Source organism: Sinocyclocheilus anshuiensis, unplaced genomic scaffold (assembly GCF_001515605.1).
Source record: "Sinocyclocheilus anshuiensis isolate Anshui unplaced genomic scaffold, SAMN03320099.WGS_v1.1 scaffold670, whole genome shotgun sequence".
Taxonomy (NCBI): Eukaryota; Metazoa; Chordata; class Actinopteri; order Cypriniformes; family Cyprinidae; genus Sinocyclocheilus; species Sinocyclocheilus anshuiensis.
In genome coordinates this window covers 457,288-459,457 of record NW_015546062.1, presented here as the reverse complement: position 1 = coordinate 459,457, position 2,170 = coordinate 457,288, and the positions used below count along the sequence as shown (strand labels likewise).

At 36.3% G+C, this 2,170-nt stretch overlaps 2 protein-coding genes across 2 annotated transcripts in view; one reads left to right on the top strand and one right to left on the bottom strand.

The window, feature by feature from the left end:
- LOC107699503 (zinc finger protein ZFAT-like) overlaps positions 1 to 1,000 on the top strand; it is a 10,279-nt gene extending 9,279 nt beyond the window's left edge. Inside the window, exon 16 of the mRNA XM_016500765.1 lies at positions 313 to 1,000. Coding sequence (XP_016356251.1) covers positions 313 to 531 — 219 coding nt within the window. The 3' untranslated portion in view covers positions 532 to 1,000. The remainder of the gene's footprint in view (positions 1 to 312) is intronic.
- A 510-nt stretch (positions 1,001 to 1,510) lies between these two features.
- The window catches only part of LOC107699468 (putative ribosome-binding factor A, mitochondrial), a 3,193-nt gene continuing 2,533 nt past the window's right edge, over positions 1,511 to 2,170 (bottom strand). The window contains exons 6-7 of the mRNA XM_016500719.1: positions 2,066 to 2,142; positions 1,511 to 1,990 (exon numbers count right to left, since the gene is read on the bottom strand). Of these exons, the coding sequence (XP_016356205.1) occupies positions 1,615 to 1,990; positions 2,066 to 2,142 (453 nt within the window). The 3' untranslated portion in view covers positions 1,511 to 1,614. The remainder of the gene's footprint in view (positions 1,991 to 2,065; positions 2,143 to 2,170) is intronic.

The following is a 2,170-nucleotide window of genomic DNA, read 5'->3' as shown; positions in this document are numbered from 1 at the left end:
TTATTTTTTTTTTTTGCTGAAATATGCCACATAAACTGTTCAATTCAGGCTGAAATGTTCAGCGACCATGTTAATAATAAACTTCAGCTGCTTGTTTTTAATGCTGGGTTTAATTAATCACCCAGTTTGAATTATTGATGTGTGAGACATGTATTTATGTATTTAATCTGACGTCAGGCATTTGTGAGTCATTTTTGTGGTTACATTTTCAATAAATGTGCTTTTGGATCTCTGAAAGTTACAGCATGTCTTGCAGCATGAAGAACTCCTTGAATCCTTTAATAATAAGAATGTTCTGTCCAATCATCCTAGGTGGAGGAGGAAGAGCCGCAGGCCAACCATGCCATGATGATCCAGGGTGCACTGCAGCAGGCCACAGTGGGCCTGGGAGAAGAGCACCATCTAGTGGTTTCTTCAGACGATATGGAGGGCATCAAAACTGTTACAGTGTATACACAGGGAGAAGACGCATCCCAGTTCATAGTCTACGTTCAGGAGGCTGTGCAAACTGAGGAGACCACCACAGTATAGAGCATAGTAAGATGGGGTTTTAAAACTACTAGCTAGCTAGTTCAAATGCTGTTCTAGTGTTTTGTTTTTTGTTCTTTTGCTATAGTTACTCCAGTCAGGTCTTGAACAGACTATTGCAGCCATACCTATAGGTTATAGGGACCTATCTTGCACAACTGTAAATAATCAGAAATGAACAGTAGCAGTGAATAGTCATAGCCTTGTGCTACAAAAAAAATAAATGTTTCCTGACTAGGGGAATCAGCAGAAGCAATAAGGTTTTAAGTCTTTGCAAAAATCTTGAGACCTGTCATAGTAGATAAAGCCAGTTGCACATAACACAGAATCTATGTTAGAAATTAGATTTTTTTTTTATGTAGAATTGTTTTTCATGTACTATCATTGCCTGCAGGGTTACTGTGTGACTCTGGCCTTCTCCACATTTTTTTATATAAAACTCCTATACAGTGTATGGCTATCATAATAGTAAACAGAGATATTTAATGGGTGGTGTTGTGTATTATTGACACACTTTTTTTTTGCCAGTAAATAGTCACTTTAAAGCTGTCTACGAACACAGCATCAACTACACTATGGTTTAGAAGTTCTAACAATAGGTGAGATTTTTGAAAGATGTCTCTAATGCTCAGCAAGGCTGCATTTATTTGATCAAAAACAATTTTTATTTCAATATATTTTCAAATGTAACTTATTCCTCTGATGACAAAGCTGAATTTTTGGCAGCCATTAGTCTTCAGTGTCACATGATCCTTCAGAAGTCATTCTAATATTCTGAAACATTTATAATGATTATTTATTGCATTTATTTGAAATGAGTTTTGTAACATAAATGACTGTTGATCATTTTAATGCATCCTTGCTGAATAAACATTTTAATTTCCTTCATAAAAGAATCTTACTGACCCCAAACTTTTAAATGGTAATGTATATGACTAACTTTATTCAGCTGAACACAAAAGGTATTTTGAAGAATGTTGGGAATCAAACAACATTGGAGCCCATTTACTTCATCTCCCAAGCTTGAAGATTTTTATTAAACAATTCTATACAACATAATATTGCAAGTGACCAAAATATGTGATTTCAGTGTCTCCTGTTGTCCTCTTCCATCAACTCTGTGACCTGGCTATCCACCAGGCTGTCCTCATCACCGTCCTGCTCCTCTTTGTCCTCTTTTTGAAGGCTTCTGGACAACAGAAAATCCTTAGGAGTGATATCATTATCCTTCATCCATTTGGACTTTTTCTTCTTTTTCTCTATGAGTTTCTGCTTCCTAATATCTGCTAGCATATCCAGCTGCTCCTGTGTTAGTCCTCCAGCAGCAGGACTCTGTGTGAGAGGGTCTCTCGCCCCCTTCTCTCGTTTATAGGCTTCGATCTGTTTGTGCAGAGCATCGTGATCGACACCAAACAAAATGGGTCTTTTGTTGTCTTCAGATTGCATCAGCTGCAGTTTGGCCCTTTGGAAGATAGAACAAATTAGAAATTAATTTTAAAAAATTGATTTAGTTTTATTAGAACTAAATTCTTCTTACCCGACATCTTTGGTGGATAAATGATTTACGTTATCTTCATCTGGACCAAAATCTGCTTTCTTGAGAAGGTTTTCAATCTAATTAGGAAAATAAAAATCATATATA